A 15,675-nucleotide genomic window follows, 5' to 3' on the forward strand; every position below is an offset into this window, starting at 1 on the left:
TTAGTCATTTTCTTATTTGCCACTCCTACAACTTGGATTGATTGTCCCGAGACGGGTAGGTTGGGAACTACTGCAGATCTTACAGTAGAACGGGTAGCACCAGTATCAACCAAAAAGGTTGTAGGATGACCGTCAACATCCGCCTCGACAAAAGGTCCCCTCTAGTCTACCTCTAAGACTGCCCCAAGAGTGCAGTCTTCTTCCTCCCTCAGGCACCGTCATTTCAACAGGTCTGCGATGAACTCATCAAAGTTATCAAAAAGGGGCATCTGCTGGTACGTCCGATTTCCCTGTGGAATTCTTGGAAGTTGCGGGACTTGAACCTGTGGGACCATCGTCCCCCCTTGCATAGATCTAGGTCTCGTTACAGTATTGACAGCTTCAGGTACCTGCACTATCTCCGCCTCTTGTTGCACCTGATTAGCTGGATTTAACCTACACTCGCGCTTCCAATGCCCGATCTTGTGACGAAGGTGACACGCAGTGGTCTTCTTCAGTGTTGCCACATCCATCCCTGTCTTGGGGTCTATAGGTTTCCCTTTCCCTTGACCCTGCACATTCTAATTCCCTCCTTGATTGTTTCCCTGCCTTCTCCCTAGCGTCCCTCCATTCGACTGCGTCTGGAGTTCCCTGTCAGCGGTCTTCATCTGAATTAGCATCAGCTTATCCTTAAGTTTCTTGTGTTTCGTATCCACCTCATCGCTGCAGTACCTGGCATACCGCAGTATTTCGTCCACTGACTTGTTCTGCCAGCAGATCAGATTTGGTGGATCATGAAGCTAATTTACGGTCTCAGACCCAAAACGAACTTGGAGACAAATTGTCCCATGTCTTTGGGGTCTACCGTGTCCAGCCCAGTATACTGCTTAGAGGCTTGTAGGAGCCTTTTGTTTTATTCATGGACGGATTCTTTCGGTTCCTGAATGGTTCGATCTATTTTAACCCAATCAATATCTTGTTGCAAGATTTTAGATTTCAACCATGTAATTACTTGTTTAAACTTTTTCATAACAATGGGTGAAGGGCCATTTGTAACAGAATCCCTGTCTGGTTCAGAAGTTGGCCAATGAACCGCAATTTTACAAGCTGCCCACAGATCACTCGGCACAACAATATCAAACAATGTATTCAGATTGACCCACAACACTGATAAGACAGGGGGAGGCATCGCTTGTATACATCGTAGCAATATCTCAGTAAACAGATCCATATCACTTGTATTCCCTTCTTTCGAATACATATGCCTCAACATCACCAGTAATGGCAAACCATTATGCTCTTTACACACCATATATCATCCGCCAGGTGACAACCTCGCCTTCACCGAACACTTCATGGACATGGTATCAACGAACACCCGGCGCCAAAATACCCAAATATTCCTTGGCGTCTTCAATCTCCATTGGGATGACCACAAGGATGCAGTGGTCAATAGTCTCAAAAATTTCCTAGACGACCTAGACCTCACCCAAATCTGCAACAGCCCTACACACGATAAAGGTTCAATCCTGGATTTAATAATCTCTAAAGGGGATTCCGTTCAGCTAGAGTCGATCCAACCCTGTGACTGGTCAGACCATCATATCATTGCCTTCTTTATCAAGGAAATAGTGAAATTGAACTCAGTTCAATCCACAAGACCTAAAGTATGGAAAAAGACCTGAAAAAAAACAACCCTAACATTTTGCCATCGTCCAGTTACAACCTACTTCTGCCCCCTGCAGGGTCTTCCGAAGTCCATGATCTTACCAATCACTACCTCAATTCCGTGACCACAATAATAAATAAGGTAGCCCCCCTTCAACTAAAGAGAGCCTCCATAAAAGACTCTAAGCCCTGGTACAATGGAATACTCAACAAAGACAGACGATCTCTCAGATCTTCTGAACGCACTTGGAGATCAGCTTCATCCGCTAACCTCCTCAAGATTCTAAGGAAAAAGAGAAACGCATACTAAAGAAAGATCAAGCGCACTAAAGCAGACTTCTTCAGCCACCAACTAGACCAAGCAAGAAATCGTCCCAAAAAACTCTTTGAACTAATCAAAACCCAACCTAAGGATACACCTCAACGTCAACAACAAATAGCGTGCCTGCAACCCAACTGTGAAGAATTTTCTGCCTTCTTCACTCTGAAGACAGACAATATCAAGAATGACCTCCTCAATGATCTAACCTTACACTCAGGACCGCACAAGAAAACATCCCCAGCAATTCCAATTGCACCATACAATATTCCATCAAAGCTTAACCTAAAAAAACGACGCAGATTGGTCATCCTTTTTCACATACTCTGAAGAAGCCATATGCAAAATACTTAGTGCCCTGAACCATGCCAATCACTTCACCGATCCTCTCCCCGCTGTTAAAAACTTAATTCCACTGCTTCTGCCTCTCTGGACTAAGATGATAAACAGCTCACTTCAACAAGGTTGCATCCCGGACACCCTCAAAGATCGACAGGTCTCACCCATTCTAAAGAAACCCACGGCCGACCCTACGGACCTAAACAACTATCGCCCTATTTCCAATATCCCTACCTTGGCCAAACTTGGAAAAATGTGTACACCTCCAGCTGACAAGGCATATTGACCACTTTGACCTTCCTAACAAACACCAATCAGGCTTCCGAGCAGGTTACAGCACTGAATCAGCCATGACACATATAATTGACGATGCGCTACAGAATGGATCCTGCCCACTCATCCTGCTAGACCTCTCCTCAGCCTTTGATACGGTCAAACATGAGAACCTGATAGATCTGCTGAAGCAAAGAATGGGATTATCAGGATCAGTGCTAAACTGGTTTACCTCATTTCTCCAAAATCGGACACAACAATTCAAGGTCAACAACTCCCTGTCCAAACCCATCCCAGTAATGTTGGGAGTACCACAAGGATCCTCACTATCCCCAACATTGTTTAACCCTTTCATGGAACCTCTCACCGAAATCCTACACACGTCTAACGTGCAATACCACATGTATGCTGACGACACACAACTATACCTTAAGATCCACACCTTAGAAGACATCAAACTGCTTAACACAATGCTTAGGAATACCCAGATATGACTGGCAGAAAACCATCTCAAAGTGAATGCCCTAAAAACCGAATTCCTTCTAATAGCTCCACCCGCCCAAGTCCCCATAATGCAAGACTGGATAAAACATCTTACGGCACTCAACGTTCAACCAACCAACCATCGTGAACTCAGCGAAATCACTGGGAATAACTCTTGACAGTAACCTCAATATGCAAAAACACAGCAGCAACGCTACAAAGGGAGCAAATTTCCAGATAAACACACTGAGGAAGCTGAAACCCTTCCTGCCAATCAATGACTTCAAGCAAGCAGTACAAGCGCTAGTTATCCCTAGAGTGGAGTACAGAAGTGTCTCTCTTTGTGGCCTACCCAAAGCTACAACTGCACCGTTCAGAGCTTCAACCAGTACTGTAGCGAGACTCATCACTGGTTCTAAAAGAAATTCCCACATCTCCCCGGACCTAAAATCCTTGAATTGGCTACCTCTGGAAGCCAGAATTCATTTGAAAATAGTGTGTATGACGCATAAAGCCATGCATCACAAAGCACCCAGCTATCTAGCACAGAAACTGACGATCTCTGGTGAAATCAGATCTTCAAGAAGTGCGGAAAACCTATTACCGCAAAGATTCAACAAGAAGAAAACATATAACCGAACCTTCTCAGGGATGGCGATCAGAATCTAGAATGCTTTACCCCCAGAAACCAGACTTAACCCCTCCGCTGCTTCTTTCAAAAAGGAAGTAAAATCGATTCTCATGGCCAAATTCACCTGAGCAACGTCCAAAGAAATTTCGAGACCAAATGTACCCTCGCTACTACCCTTACTATGACAAGGGACCATCTAGACAATCTAGACATTCTATCTTCCTTTTTACCTGACGTAACGGGATAGTTTTTGTGCTGTACCTTACCACTTTGCTTTTACAAGATGTTTTGTATACGTGCTTTAACTTGCCTTTAATTAATGCATAAAGAACTTTATTTACTGTAAAGCGCTCTGATATCCGCAAGGAACTTGTTCGCGCTCTATAAAATTTTCAAAATAAATAAATAATAAACACCTTTGAGATTTTGACAAACCAATCGACCTGCTTGTACCATTCGAATGGCTTTTCCCTCAGCCGAGGGAAGTCATTTGTGAATGCTGCTAAATCACCTCAGTAGTATAGGTTGTATACTACTCGTCACCATGTATTTTTTGACAGGTGGCCACGCCCCTTTGACCACGCCCCTTTGGTCCGTGTGTCTATATTGGACGCGTTCCAAGTCTGATTTTAATCGGGGTTTTAATCGGTCCTTATAACGTATTGATAAGATTATAGCATTTTATTGTTTTATAGGTCGTTATTTTGTGAATCATGGCTTATAAAATGATACGGCGATGAAATAAAAAATAAAAATAAAAAAATAAAAAAAAAATAAAAAGCGTATAAAACGATAAGTTAGGATTTGTGAATCAAGGCTTATAAAATGATACGGCGATGAAATCAAAAAGCGTATAAAACGATAAGTTAGGATTTGTGAATCAAGGCTTATAAAATGATACGGCGATGAAATCAAAAAGCGTATAAAACGATAAGTTAGGATTTGTGAATCAAGGCTTATAAAATGATACTGCGATGAAATCAAAAACGTATGAATCGACCACGCATGCAGGAGGGTTGCTAAGAAGTGGGGGTAGTGTGAAATACGAGTCTACAAGCATACCGCGGGGCGTGTCTAGTATGTTCACAGAGGATATAAGCCAGCATTCCGAGGACCGTGTGTTAAGAAACCCCCGCTTTTTTCCGACAAAGAAAAGCTCGAGCTTTAAGACAACTTTGAGAATGTCTTGCTCTAGCGTGGAAGCGGGACCCCTTGGAGAAACTATAACAGCGATGCTGAAGGAAGCGGCAAATGCTGCAGACGACGCTGCAGAACTCGACGATAGTGATAAGGAAAATTGCGCGCCAACAACGCCTGCGGGTACTACGTCGGAGATGTCGTCGGCGATGCTGAATAAAAAGCCCGAGACAGACGTCGAGGCATCGGCTATGCCGAATATAAAGCCCGAGACCGGAGCCTGCGAAGAGGCGGTTGGTGGCGTTGCTAAAATGGCGAGCAATACCTCCGATGCTACAGACGGCGGTGGAAGAGCGGAACCAAGTGAAGATGACGAGGGTATCGACCTGCAAGAGCCTGAACCCGAGGACTCCAGCGACTGTACAGAGATGGATTCCGGAGAAGAATCTGTAAACGAAACAGAAAAGTGCGAAGTTGGAAAACGAAAAGTAAGTACGAACCGCAATTTTTCGGCAAATCCTCTGGGGTGTTTAAGAGTGTGATGATGAGGCGTGTAGTTGTGAGGAAGGCTGAGGTCGAAAAACCCCTTTTTTCTTTTTATCAGCAAAAGAGAGGAGGAGGAGCCCCAGGCGACAAAACCGCTAGCACGACTATGGAAGTCACACAGCCATCGCTACGTTTTTCATGTCTCTGCTGCTCAAGACAGAAAAAACTTGCCGTAACGCATAAAAACTGCAGCTGTAAGCGCTTAGACGCAATTGTACAATTTTGTCGTGGTGAAAGTTGGAGCACGGATCGATATCGCGGACTTTTGACAGCGATAGCCGCGATCATAAAATTGTGCTTAAAGGCGGGGTGGTACGACGAATGCGAAGGTTGTAAAATTGACGACCCGAGTCAGTTGCATCACGACTGTCTCACGACGGGTGATGAATATGAAGACAGTTTGATACGGAAACTATGTTACAAGCTGGACCCCTATAAGATTATGGCGACGTTGGGGGCGGTCTATGGCTTGAAAGAAATGTCAGTACCCGAAGATTGTAGTAAGATGATTGCGAATGTTTTAAAGTATATTAAGAGAGTACAGTCCCCATCAGAGCATGTGAAAAGTATGTATGAAGCGGGTGATGAAGACATACGCTTGATAATGAAACAGCATTTGAGAAGGAAGAATTACCGTAGATATTTTAAGATCAAGTATCTTTACAGGAGTTTAAAACCGAGGAACATGACATTTCTTAATGTAGAGTAAATGAAAACATGATGATCTTCGCGATTGCTACTATTATGTATGTGTGTTTTTCCGTTGCAGGAAAGTGTGTTTCGACACATGGTTGAGATCGGCGTGCGACCGAGCGTTAGATGCCTGGAAGACGCTTTTTATTTTCTGATCAGAGCAAAGATGGCGTACCCCAAACCAGTGTTTCGCCCGACCGCGCTATGTCGTAACAAGCGATGTGAAATCATCGAAGAGCTTGAAAAAGAACTGGGTCAGAAACCTAGAGGCTTTTACGACATTGAAAAGAGCAAAATCTTCTTGGGCGCTGACGACGTGCTCGAAGATTGCATCGACAATTATATCAGGCGGACATTTTGCACCCTAGGAACTACTCTGAATAAGAAACAGTTTTTCAATTTCATGAATACAATATCTGATTTGTTTTGTCGAGCCTTCTTGAAGGGGCGTGGGGAGGATGTAAGAAGACTGGTACCGTTCATAGCTAGCAAAATCCAAATATTGATTCTACGTCACGAGTTTTTGAGAGCATTGTGTTAAATATCTATGTTTTTATCGTTATTATCGTTTATAGCGCTGTACATTCCTATATTACCAGTTTAAATCATACACTGTTTAATTCGTGTGTTATTAAATAATCTACTATTGTAAAATAAACCGGCTTCTAGTTCTGATTATTTGATAAAGAAAAATAATAAAACAAAAGTGAATTAATAGAATAGGGGGGCGGGAGTAGGGGTTGCGGTATTTTAGTTCAAGAAGCGCTACGATGCAGAAGCTTTTCAAAAGAGTTTATTACAACCCCTCGAAAGTTGGTAGTTTTGGCGGTGTAGAAGCCTTGTACAAGGAGAGCAAAATCCACAACGACGGTGTTAAAAGAACACAGGTACGCGACTGGTTATCGGGCGAAGATGCCTACACGCTACATAAGGGGTCGAGAAAGCGCTTTCAAAGACGGCGTGTGATAGTCAGCGGCTTAAATCATCAATGGCAAGCGGACCTTCTAGACGTCCGTGAACATGCCGCGGTTAATGATGGTGTAAAATTTATATTAACGGTGATAGACGTACTGTCAAAGTATGCATTCGCCGTTGGCCTGAAGGAAAAATCGGGGAGCTCGGTCACAAAAGCCTTTGATTACATTTTCAGCAGCGGGAGAATTCCTAAAAAGTTACAAACAGATAGAGGAAAAGAGTTTGAAAACAAGACGCTAAAAGCTCTGCTGAACAAGTATGGTGTAAAACATTTTGTTACAAACAACGAAGTGAAGGCGGCGATTGTAGAAAGATTCAACAGAACTCTCAAGGCACGAATTTGGCGGTATTTTACAGCGTACAACACATTTCGTTATATAGATCGTTTACAAGATTTTATTGAAAGTTACAATCATAGCTATCATAGAACCATTAAGACGTCCCCTGTAGAAGTATCCCCGCAAAATGAGTTGAAAATTTGGAGAACTGTGTACGGGTCCGTGTTCACCAACAACCCTGTTTCAAAAAACACTCTCAAAAAAGGTGATCATGTTAGGGTATCTAGATGCAAGGGGGTATTTCAAAAGGGGTATGAGCAGACTTTTACAGATGAGATCTTTGTGATAGACAAGATTTCCAAGCATTCAGGCGTTACAGTTTTTAACTTAAAAGACTATGCTGGGGAGGAGGTCGAAGGGTGTTTTTACAAAGAAGAGCTGCAAAAAATAAAACAGGATCAAGATCGTGTGTACCGTATTGAGAACGTTTTGGCAAAGAAGGGGCACGGGGCACAAAGACAGTGCCTAGTTAAATGGCGGGGGTGGCCTGATAAATTTAATAGTTGGGTCTCTGAGAGTGAATTAAAGGATATACAAAGTCTACAACAGCGGATATAGGCATTTAGGTACCGCGGAAGCGCCATGGAGGTCGGACCTTTTTATCTGACGCTCCCGAGTAACGCGTCTTTGGACACTTTCCCTAATAACAAAATTTCAAATTTTACGGTGAAACTAGCAAAACCTATTCATCTACAAGGAGATTGGGAGGTGGCCCTAACAGAAATTCAGTACCCGCACACGTGGGACACTTTTGAAACAGAGGATGTTAGATTTACGGTGGTACGCAAGAAGGAAAGCGCCCACGAACTTTCTTTCCCGCCGGGGCACTATGACAACATACGAGACATTGTAGAAGTAATGAATAAATCCATTGGTAACATATCGGAACTTGTTGACCTTAGATTAACGTATGAACCACGACTTCGAAAAGTGCAGTTGAGGAATGCTCAAGACTACGGTATTTTGGTGCGTGAAAAACTGGGGAGAGTGTTGGGGCTGACGCCTAACGTTCACCACTCTTCATCAGCGGGGAAAGCCTACACGGATGTACACGGCGGATTTTATATGATGTTTGTATACTGCGACGTGATAGAGCATCAGAGAGTGGGGGATAGCTACGTGCCTCTCCTCCGGTGCGTGGAAATCACAGGCAAGAATAATAGCATGATAAACATCATTTACACCAAAAGAGATTATGTACCGATCAGCAAAAAACATTTTCACACAATAACTTTGGAACTGAAGGACGATTTGAACACTAATATAAGATTTAAAGTGGGTAAAGTCATAGCGAAGCTTCATTTCAGGCCGCGACGTGGTGAAGTGTACTAGAATAATGATTTTACCTGAAAATTACGGCGACGCGTCGCTCTATAGGGATTACTATAGAGCACAAGCCGGCTCAGGCCTCCCGGGGTTCCACGGGGCACCTATTATGTACGGGGCGGGTGTTGGCGGTATATTCAGAAGCCTTTTCAGAAAAGCAGTACCGCTTTTAAGAAGAGGGTTCCAGTTGGTAAAACCGCACGTGAAAACCGCTGCAGCAAATATTGCCCGAGACGTCGCAGGGCACGTTTCGGGGGCGGTGATGAAAAAGTTTACCAAAACGGGTCAAGAAGGCTCAGGTTTAATCTATCTCGAAAGAGGAAGGAAGAGAAAAAGGGGTGTATCACTAAGGGGGCCGCCCGCGTTCCTTCAAAGCGTTGTGAAGCGCCGGCGACCGGCTCAAAAGAGTTCGCTTAAGACCCGGAGAAGACACGGAAAAAAACGAGTCTCTAAGGGCAACATATTTTAAATCGGACCATGGCCTCCGTCCCTTGCGGTTCCCAGGAATGCACAAAGTCAGAGTTGGACCTATTCCAAGTACCACCAACGCAAACCAGCATTGAAAGTTCTCTATATGTCGAAGTACCGCCACTTTCAGCCCTGTCAGACACAGCCCCCTTAGAGTTCTTCATAGCTCGGTCGGATGACTACCTGGACCTTTCAGCTACCCTGATTTATCTGTCGTGCAAAATTACTAACGCAGACGGATCCGATTTGGACGCCGCAGCCCGAGTGGCGTTTTCTCCATACCCCATAGCCTCACTTTTTAACCAACTGGATGTGAGCCTCGGCGACCGGCTCATCAGCCAGTCAAACAACACGTATCCATACAGGGCTTATCTCGAAACGGTACTTAATTATGGGGACCCCACTTTAAAACGCCAACTTTCTGCAGGTCTCTTCTACAGAGACACCGCTGGAGAGCACGAGGACACGACTTTAACCGGTGCTAACGCGGGATTTAAGAGCAGAGCTAGCTTTACAGCCCGAAGTCGTAAAGTGGAACTGATTGGGCAATTACACTGCGATTTATTTTTCCAAGACAAATTAATGCTTAACGGTCTAGATGTGAAGATTAAACTGATTCGAAATAAAGACACTTTTTGCTTAATGAGCGGCGACGCAGAAAATTACAAAGTGCATATCTTAGCGGCGTCACTATTTGTGAAACGTGTCAAAGTGAGCCCGGTGGTGCGTTTAGCTCACGCCGAGACTCTGTTAACCAGTAATGCCAAGTACCCCATCGAAAGAGTGGAGCTCAAAGTGTTCAGCATCCCAGCCGGTGCGCTACTATCGAATACTGAGAATATTTTTTTCGGATTTTTGCCAAGAACTGTAATAGTAGCGCTGGTCGATAACGCAGCATTTAGCGGTGAATATGGCAGAAACCCCTTTAATTTCAAGCATTATAATATATCTCACAGCAGCCTCTCCGTAGACGGCCAAGCTATACCGGCAAAACCATACACGCCGTCATTTGGAACTGGGGGTGTGGCTAGAGAATATTTGGGTGTGCTGCAAGTTGCTGGGAAGTACGCATCAGACCGACCCTTCTTTGTGGATCGTGTAGAGTATTCGAAAGGCTATTCTATGCTGGCTTTCGATCTATGCCCTGACAACGACGTGGGTGGCGGCCATTTTTCGATACAAAAATCAGGCAATGTACGTCTGGAGCTCCGTTTTAGCGCCGCTCTACCGTCTACTATAAACCTTCTGATTTACGCTGTCTTTCAGAATGTTATACAGATTAACCATAGGCGAGAGGTGCTAATCGACTATATGTGATGAATACGTGGCAACTGGAACGTTTTCTCGCCAAAGACGAGACGGCAAAACATTCATTTTTAGGTGTATTCGCAGCTGACACTCTACCAATGTATCTGGGTAATCGCCAGCGACCGCTTCATTTAATAGTTAATACAGACGGTAAAGATCAAAGGGGTCGACACTGGTTAGCAATATTTCTAACGGAAAAGGACTCTGAGTTTTTTGACTCCTATGGCGTGCCACCAAACAGTTATCTGTACCCCAATACCATATGGCAATTTTTAAAAAGAAACACTTCAGGCCTAATAACATTTCATGAAAACCAGATTCAGGATGATGTATCATTTACCTGCGGGGCACATTGTTTGTTTTATTTATTTCATAGATGCCGTGGTGTAGACTTTGAAAGCATTTTAAAAATGTATTCAGCTGATTTGAAGGCAAATGATGCTCTAGTAACAAGGTTTGTGTTGAGGCAATTACGCAGATTGAAAAGAGGCCGTGTAAATAACAGACCGATGCAAAATTGTATTTCATTCACTGATAATATGCATGTTTACAGTGTTTATGATAACTAGCAGACATCCACAAGGTCTATTTTACGCTCTCATTGGACTTTTAAAATCATATTTGTACCGAACATTTTTACTCTGTGATATAAAATGTATCTAAATAAATTGCATGAAAAAAGCCCTTAACTTTACGTGTCGGTCTGACTTTTTTCAGCACCTAGCTGCCACGTTAATGCACAGCTGTTATATTCATCCTGAAATGCTTAGACAGGCTATTGTACGCATATGGTGCCTAGTGTCCGGTCGAGGTTTGCAAAAAAAAATGAATGAATAAAAAAAAAAGGGGGCCTAACTTTACGTGGCGGTCTGACTTTTTTTCAGCACCTAGCTGCCACGTTAATGCACAGCTGTTATATTCATCCTGAAATGCTTAGACAGGTTATTGTACGCATATGGTGCCTAGTGTCCGGTCGAGGTTTGCAAAAAATATGAATAAAAAAAAAAGGGGGGCCTAACTTTACTTGGCAGTCTGACTTTTTTTCAGCAACTAGCTGCCACGTTAACGCGCAGCTGTTTATATTCAACCTGAAATGCTTAGTGGATTGTACCGTTGTGAATTGTGGCGGGAAACTGTCGGGTTTTGGGTATAAAACGTGAGGTCTGCAAGAACATTCAGGCTGGAGCTCTCAGGAAAGCTACGACGCTCCAACCAACGGCGCTGGTGACACCTTCATTCTCCCACCACATCGGTCGCTTGAAAAGCTGAAGCCCCTGAAAGATTTCACCACCTGATGACTGAGCACCGTTTCCATTTATGAACATGTCTGAGGAGCAAGAATTGTTGGTAAGAAGATTGTTTTATGTTTTTTATATAATCCTCTAGCTCTTTTTGAAGTTGCGCTTCTATTAGCGTCATCTCTCAAAGGTTAAATGCTTTTTTATCAGGGATGTAAGCTTTTATCCGGCTCAGACTGTCAAACTAAGACGTATTAGACCGAAGTCCCGGGCAATGTTCTAACATGTGGTTCTAATTAAGTCTTGCGCTCCTCTGTCAAAAGGTTTTAAGCAATAGATAAAATTAGGTGAAACTCGGGGTGTTTTGAATTAACTGTAACTGCTAGTCAGGAACCGTGAAAGATGCATAAAAAAAAAAAGCGTGTGTGTGTGTGTGTGTGTGTGTGTGTGTGTGTGTGTGTGTTTGGTTTTTTTGCCGGACCCCGTCTGAAATGTTCTAGCATGTGGTTCTAATTAAGTCTTTCGCTCCTCTGTCAAAAGGTTTTTAGTAATGTTACAACAGCTGGCATTTTAAGCAATAGGAAATATGACATGATACTCGGCGTGTTTAGATTTTGCACATGCTCTTACCTCAAAGACTATCTGCTCATTGATCCGTGTTTTTAAGTCAAGGACTAGTCCGCCTCCTTGCTTTACAGATCATGATTTAATAGCGCCCGAGGTCTTAAATAATGTCACTATATAGCCTGGGGCCAGCGAGCCGGGGTTGAGCTGCGGCTTGAAAAGCAAATAATTTGACAACTAAGGTCTGGGTCTATTTCTGCGGTCGTGTGTGTGTGTGTGTGTGTGTGTGTGTGTGTGTGTGTGTGTGTGTGTGTGTGTGTGCTTTTGTTTGCATGAGCTTGTAAATACGTATAGCGGTGCTTTCAAGTAATTTAATTTAAACCGATATAGGAAATGTGTTACAGCTGTTTGCATTTTTGTCTTCGCAGGAAGTGGCCGAGGCGGCAGACGCACTTTTATTCGACACTGCGCTTGAAGGCCCTAATCCTATCGCAGCCAGTCAAATTTGCGGCTTCAGCGCGCATGCTGGTAAGAATTAATTCTCTTTTCTACTGGTAGTATGTTCTATCATAGACCATGCTGATGTGCGCGTGCTTGTGCGTGTGTGTGTGAGTGTGTGTGTGTGTGTGTGTGTGTGTGCTTGTGTGTGTGTGTGTGTGTGTGTGTGTGTTTGTGTGTGTGTGCTGCCACCAGCGAGCTTGCGCTGCCACTCTCAGTCTAGTTGTAGCACTGATGACTATTGAGGACTCTTCCGACTGTTCATTGCTTGAATTAAAATTGTGTTTTTTGCTCTTACTTAGATAAAACTGATGATGCAATCTCCATCCAACACGTGCAGCAATCAAATACACAACAACCGGTTGTACAAAGGAGTTCAAGGTTGCCGCCTGACGATCTGAAAAGCAAAGGTCAGAAGCGTAAAGAAGCGAGGCGGCGAGGGCCACCACAAACATTGCAGGGTGGTTTTGGGGGGAGTACTGTTGGGGGGCCTGCATTGCATGAGTTTCCACCGGTGTCTGTAAATGGTGGCGGTTTGAGAAAGAGACACTCTGGCTGTAAAGAAAAGGGTGATCAAAAGCGCAATAGGAAAGCGAATGCTAATGATAACAATTCTGCTACTCTACAGACCTTCCAGGTTTCGAATTCAAACACGCCTACCCCTGGTTGCGTTCTCCCCAGCCGAAATTCAGAACAGATTCTAGGTGTCACAACGCACCCTTGCAGCGATACTCCGGTATTAGTGCACCCCCCACCTACTCCTACCCCCAAGTCTCACTCTCAACCATCAAAGAACTTGCATGCGCAACCAGCAAACGCCATTATTCCCCCCGATGAACAAGAAATAATTTCGCTGCTTGACGATGATGACTGTTGGGGGGAAAACGCGAATGTACCCGTTCAACAAAACAGATCAAAAGCAGGACCAGCTGTACACAGCGAATGCTCCAAGAACCCACGCTCACAAGGGGGGTGTCACACAGATGTTACAATAGGAGGAGGACCAGCCATCACCATCCCCCCAGTAAGGGTCGCACCAGGTGCTATTCACCATAATTTAAAGACTGAAATTGTCCACAGTGCTGCAGCAAACGGGGCGTCCGCCGCGGCGCTACAAGCTCCTAGACATAACCCCACACCACCCCTAAACATTACCGCAGCAACATCAGCATTCCACGATATTTTACCTTTAATAACAAACCTTAGGGGAAGCACTCTGAACACAGCACCTCTCTGCGAAGCTATTATTTTTGCTTTAAGTAATCGTGATACAGTAGCTCAGATACAAGCCATTGAACGCATCAAAGCAGGCATCGTACTTATACAGCAAAATTTAGAGAAATCACTTTCAGCTGCTTTAGTAACTGCTCAAAATCAGCTAGAGTCCTCCGTCTCCTCACGCGCCATAGATGACGTCCTAAGTGTCAAAAAATCACTTAACGTTGAGATAAAGACACCACTTGACCCCCGCAGTGGGGCTGCTGCTGCTGCTGTTAAAGCTTCACTCCCCAGCGACGCGGCTGTACTTCAGGCAATTTACGCCATTTTTCCCCTAATAAATACCCTAGAAGGATTAGGCTTGAACTCTGCACCCGTCAGTTCATCCGTTTTTAATGTTCTACGTGTACAGGAAGCTTCCGGACATATCGGCGGCATAACAGATGTCAAACTAGCAGTAGAGGACGTGATCCAAAATACTCAGACTTCGCTCGCATCTATTTTAGCAGATGCCCAAGCCAACCTTGATTCCTTGAGTCTCGACTCGGGAAACTGATAATGACCCCCAAAGAGCATAGGTCGCCGAGAAGGTCTGAAACTACAGTCGCCAAACGTAAAGAGAAATGGTTAGCCGCTAAAGTAGTCAGAAATCGGTTAGCCAAAAACCTAAAAAGAGCCAAAAACCATTTGAGAAATATACGCCGTAATATTCAAAGCAACAATGGGTATTTACCACCGAGCCCCACGCAGTTAGAGCAAACACCTCAGAGAACGGCTGTCGCTTGCGATAATTCTAGCATCAGTAACAACCCTGCGCCGGTGTTTTTAGAAAGCGTGCGACAATATCAAAGAGTTATCAAAAAATTTAGAGCTATAGAATTTTATGAAGAATTTCGTTTTGTCAATCTTCATCTCATAGATTCTATTAGACTGGCCCTAGAAGCGGTTATTAACTCTATCCAACTGCTGCTGGACCAAATGGCCCCAGACATAGGCCCCAACGATTATGTACAAATTCGCCTGAGCGGCGGTGGTCTGGCTAACTCTTTTTACACTCGCAGGCTACCGCATCACGACCTAGATGCCTCAGATTTCTTAAACAAAATTGTTGACATGATGAATAGCAATGCAGAGATTCTGGGGTCACAAAGTTTAACACTTGTTGTGACTGTGATAAAAAGTAGGGGCGGCGGTGCCAGACGGGCTCTAAATTCTGTATTGTTTACTAAGATCATTCAAAAGAAACGTCGATGGTTGATTGATTTGAACAACACAGCTGGAAATTTGTGCCTGGCGGGGTGTTTGGCAGGGTTATTGGCTCACGGTCAATCTACGGATAGAACGTTGACAGAGCAGGCACTGTTAATGCACGATGCCCTAAACATCCCCCCAGATACGGACGTCTCTTTGCAAGACATAGAAGCATTTGAAAATTACTTGGGTGTGACGATTAAAGTATTATATCACGAAGGCGGTTGGCGTTATTTCACCAGCGGTACCGCCAACAAATCTAAAATTCTGTTTGTTCTTTTACATGAAAGCCATTTTTACGGTGTGAAAGATATAAAAAAATTCCTCGGCGCTAGGTATTACTGCGAATATTGCCATTCGGCCTATACCCACAAATACAATCACTCGTGCGCAGACTTCTGCAAAGCGTGCGTTACGAACGAT

General features: G+C 44.0%; 2 protein-coding genes across 2 annotated transcripts; both read left to right on the plus strand.

Moving 5' to 3' along the window:
• The first annotated feature begins 5,215 nt into the window (after nt 1-5,215).
• LOC146855348 (uncharacterized) lies at nt 5,216-7,939 on the plus strand. The gene is made up of 2 exons (XM_085651121.1): nt 5,216-5,317; nt 5,434-7,939. The coding sequence occupies exon 2, from the start codon at nt 6,839-6,841 to the stop codon at nt 7,937-7,939; it is 1,101 nt and encodes a 366-aa protein (XP_085507247.1). The 5' UTR covers nt 5,216-5,317; nt 5,434-6,838.
• A 1,245-nt stretch (nt 7,940-9,184) lies between these two features.
• Nucleotides 9,185-14,557, plus strand: LOC146855349 (uncharacterized). Its single transcript, XM_085651122.1, has 3 exons — nt 9,185-9,989; nt 12,676-12,813; nt 13,086-14,557. The coding sequence occupies exons 1-3, from the start codon at nt 9,185-9,187 to the stop codon at nt 14,555-14,557; spliced, it is 2,415 nt and encodes an 804-aa protein (XP_085507248.1).
• Nucleotides 14,558-15,675: the final 1,118 nt, after the last annotated feature.

This window comes from Triturus cristatus, chromosome 4_1 (genome assembly GCF_964204655.1).
Source record: "Triturus cristatus chromosome 4_1, aTriCri1.1, whole genome shotgun sequence".
Lineage (NCBI taxonomy): Eukaryota > Metazoa > Chordata > Amphibia > Caudata > Salamandridae > Triturus > Triturus cristatus.

What these genes read in the sequence shown, in the direction of transcription:
- LOC146855348 (XM_085651121.1), top strand. Translation starts at nt 6,839, where the DNA reads ATGCAGAAGCTTTTCAAAAGAGTTTATTACAACCCCTCGAAAGTTGGT.
- LOC146855349 (XM_085651122.1), top strand. Translation starts at nt 9,185, where the DNA reads ATGGCCTCCGTCCCTTGCGGTTCCCAGGAATGCACAAAGTCAGAGTTG. An exon ending in AGTGTTCAGCATCCCAGCCG is followed by an intron (nt 9,990 to 12,675) that starts GTGCGCTACTAT and finishes AAACCGATATAG; the next exon opens with GAAATGTGTTACAGCTGTTT. An exon ending in CGGCTTCAGCGCGCATGCTG is followed by an intron (nt 12,814 to 13,085) that starts GTAAGAATTAAT and finishes GCTCTTACTTAG; the next exon opens with ATAAAACTGATGATGCAATC.